General features: G+C 50.6%; 1 protein-coding gene across 1 annotated transcript; it reads right to left on the bottom strand.

The window, feature by feature from the left end:
* Nucleotides 1-218: 218 nt before the first annotated feature.
* Nucleotides 219-1,310, bottom strand: LOC136061604 (uncharacterized). Its single transcript, XM_065759573.1, has one exon. It carries the CDS (start codon nucleotides 1,308-1,310, stop codon nucleotides 219-221), a length of 1,092 nt encoding a protein of 363 aa, XP_065615645.1.
* Between the last annotated feature and the right edge of the window lie 443 nt (nucleotides 1,311-1,753).

The following is a 1,753-nucleotide window of genomic DNA, read 5'->3' as shown; positions in this document are numbered from 1 at the left end:
CCGAGTTGAAAGAACTTTTCGGGATTATCTCTAATGAGGACTTTTGTCAACTCTTCGCACCCTGCGCCCTCGTCCGGATCTTCTGTGGGCGATAACCGGTGCTTTGGTTGCTACAAGCCCCTTTCGGCTTTGGTCGATGACCCAGCTCCGGGTTCATGCTGTATGGCAGCCACTAAGCATTGTCTAGCTACGGATTGGTCCCCCCGGATCTTACAAACTCAGCCTTCGGAAGGATATTTGATTTTCTGGTGCAAGGTGGAGGAAACCGCCCCCAGCACATGAAGCCAAGGTCTGGCCACAATTGCCGTATAGGGTAAAAAAACGTCCACAACTATGAAATCCACCTCCACCACCTCTGAGCCAGTCTGCACAGGCAGTCGTATTTGGCCATTCGGGGTAATAACCCTTCCTTCGAAACTGATCAGCGAAGAATGATATGGTGTTAAGTCACTAAGTTTGAGGTTCAGCCCCCTGTAGAGATCGGGGTACATTATTTCCGCAGCGCTTCCTTGGTCAACCATCACCCGTTTCACATCGTATCCCCCAATTCTGAGGGTGACGACCAATGCATCATCGTGAGGCTGGACAATGCCCACCTTGTCGGCGTCCGAGAAGCCTAAAACCAGCTGATCGTCAAGTTTGCACCTCTTCGGATCCTGGCCAGATTCCCCCGCAGGTAACCGATCCACCAACATGACCTTGGATGGCCAGGATCCTGTTCTCCCTGGGGCCACGAAGATAACGTTGATAGTTCCCAGAGGGGGTTTCAGAGGATCATCCCTTCGGGAGTCTGCGCTCATTGGACCTCCTCGGCCATTGGTGTGATGTAGGAGGTGTCGCAATTTTCCCTCGCTGACTAGTTGTTCCAAATGATCCCACAAGTTCCTGTAGTCCTCAGTCGTGTGCCCATGATCCTGGTGGTATTGGCAGTAGAGATTGCGATTACGTCTGTCAGGATTCCCTGCCATCTTGTTCGGCCACTTGAAGAACGGCTCGTTCTTGACCTTTTCTAAAACTTGGTGGACTGGGTCTCTGAATACGATGTTGACAGTCTGGGGATTGGCTGTTCCTGACTGCACAGGGAAATCTCTCCTCGGTTTGCTGCTGGTGTATCGATCCGACCTGAAATCCCTCCTTTCTAGGGGGATAACCTTCTCCTTACCTTTCCCTTGTTGTTGGTCTTCTTCAACTCTCTTGTAGTTCTTAATGCGGTCCATTAGCTGACGAATGCTAGTAACGGGTTTACCAGACAAGGATGTCCTTAAACCGTGATCGGTAGGGAGGCCGAGCTTAAATGTTTCTAGGGCCATTGCGTCAAAATTGCCCTCCATGTCATTAAACATTTCCCAATATCTATCCGAATACACCTTTAGGAATTCTCCTTCCTGCATGGTCAAAGACAGCAGAGAAGATAGAGGTCGGGCCACTCTTCGGCACGTGACGAATCATGAACCAAAAGCTTGGGTGAGCTCTTTCAAGGAGCTGATGGAATTTGGGTTCAGCCCATCGAACCACCTCATGGCAACTGGCCCAAGACTAGAAGGGAAAACCTTGCATATCAGTGCTTCGTCCCTGGAGTAGATAGCCATCCTTTGGTTAAAATGACTCACGTGTTCCAAAGGGTGTTTTGCCGTTGTAGATGGTAAATGTTGGTTGGTTAAAGCGCCGAGGGAGTCTAGCCTCTTCGATCCTGCGCGTGAAGGGTGACCTGGAAATCTGGTTTAGAGCCTTGCTCATGGCGTCGCTTCCGACG

Source organism: Quercus suber, unplaced genomic scaffold (assembly GCF_002906115.3).
Source record: "Quercus suber isolate HL8 unplaced genomic scaffold, Cork oak 2.0 scaffold_333, whole genome shotgun sequence".
NCBI lineage: Eukaryota > Viridiplantae > Streptophyta > Magnoliopsida > Fagales > Fagaceae > Quercus > Quercus suber.
The sequence above is the reverse complement of the archived record's forward strand: the minus strand, read 5'-3'. Positions and strand labels throughout refer to the sequence as shown.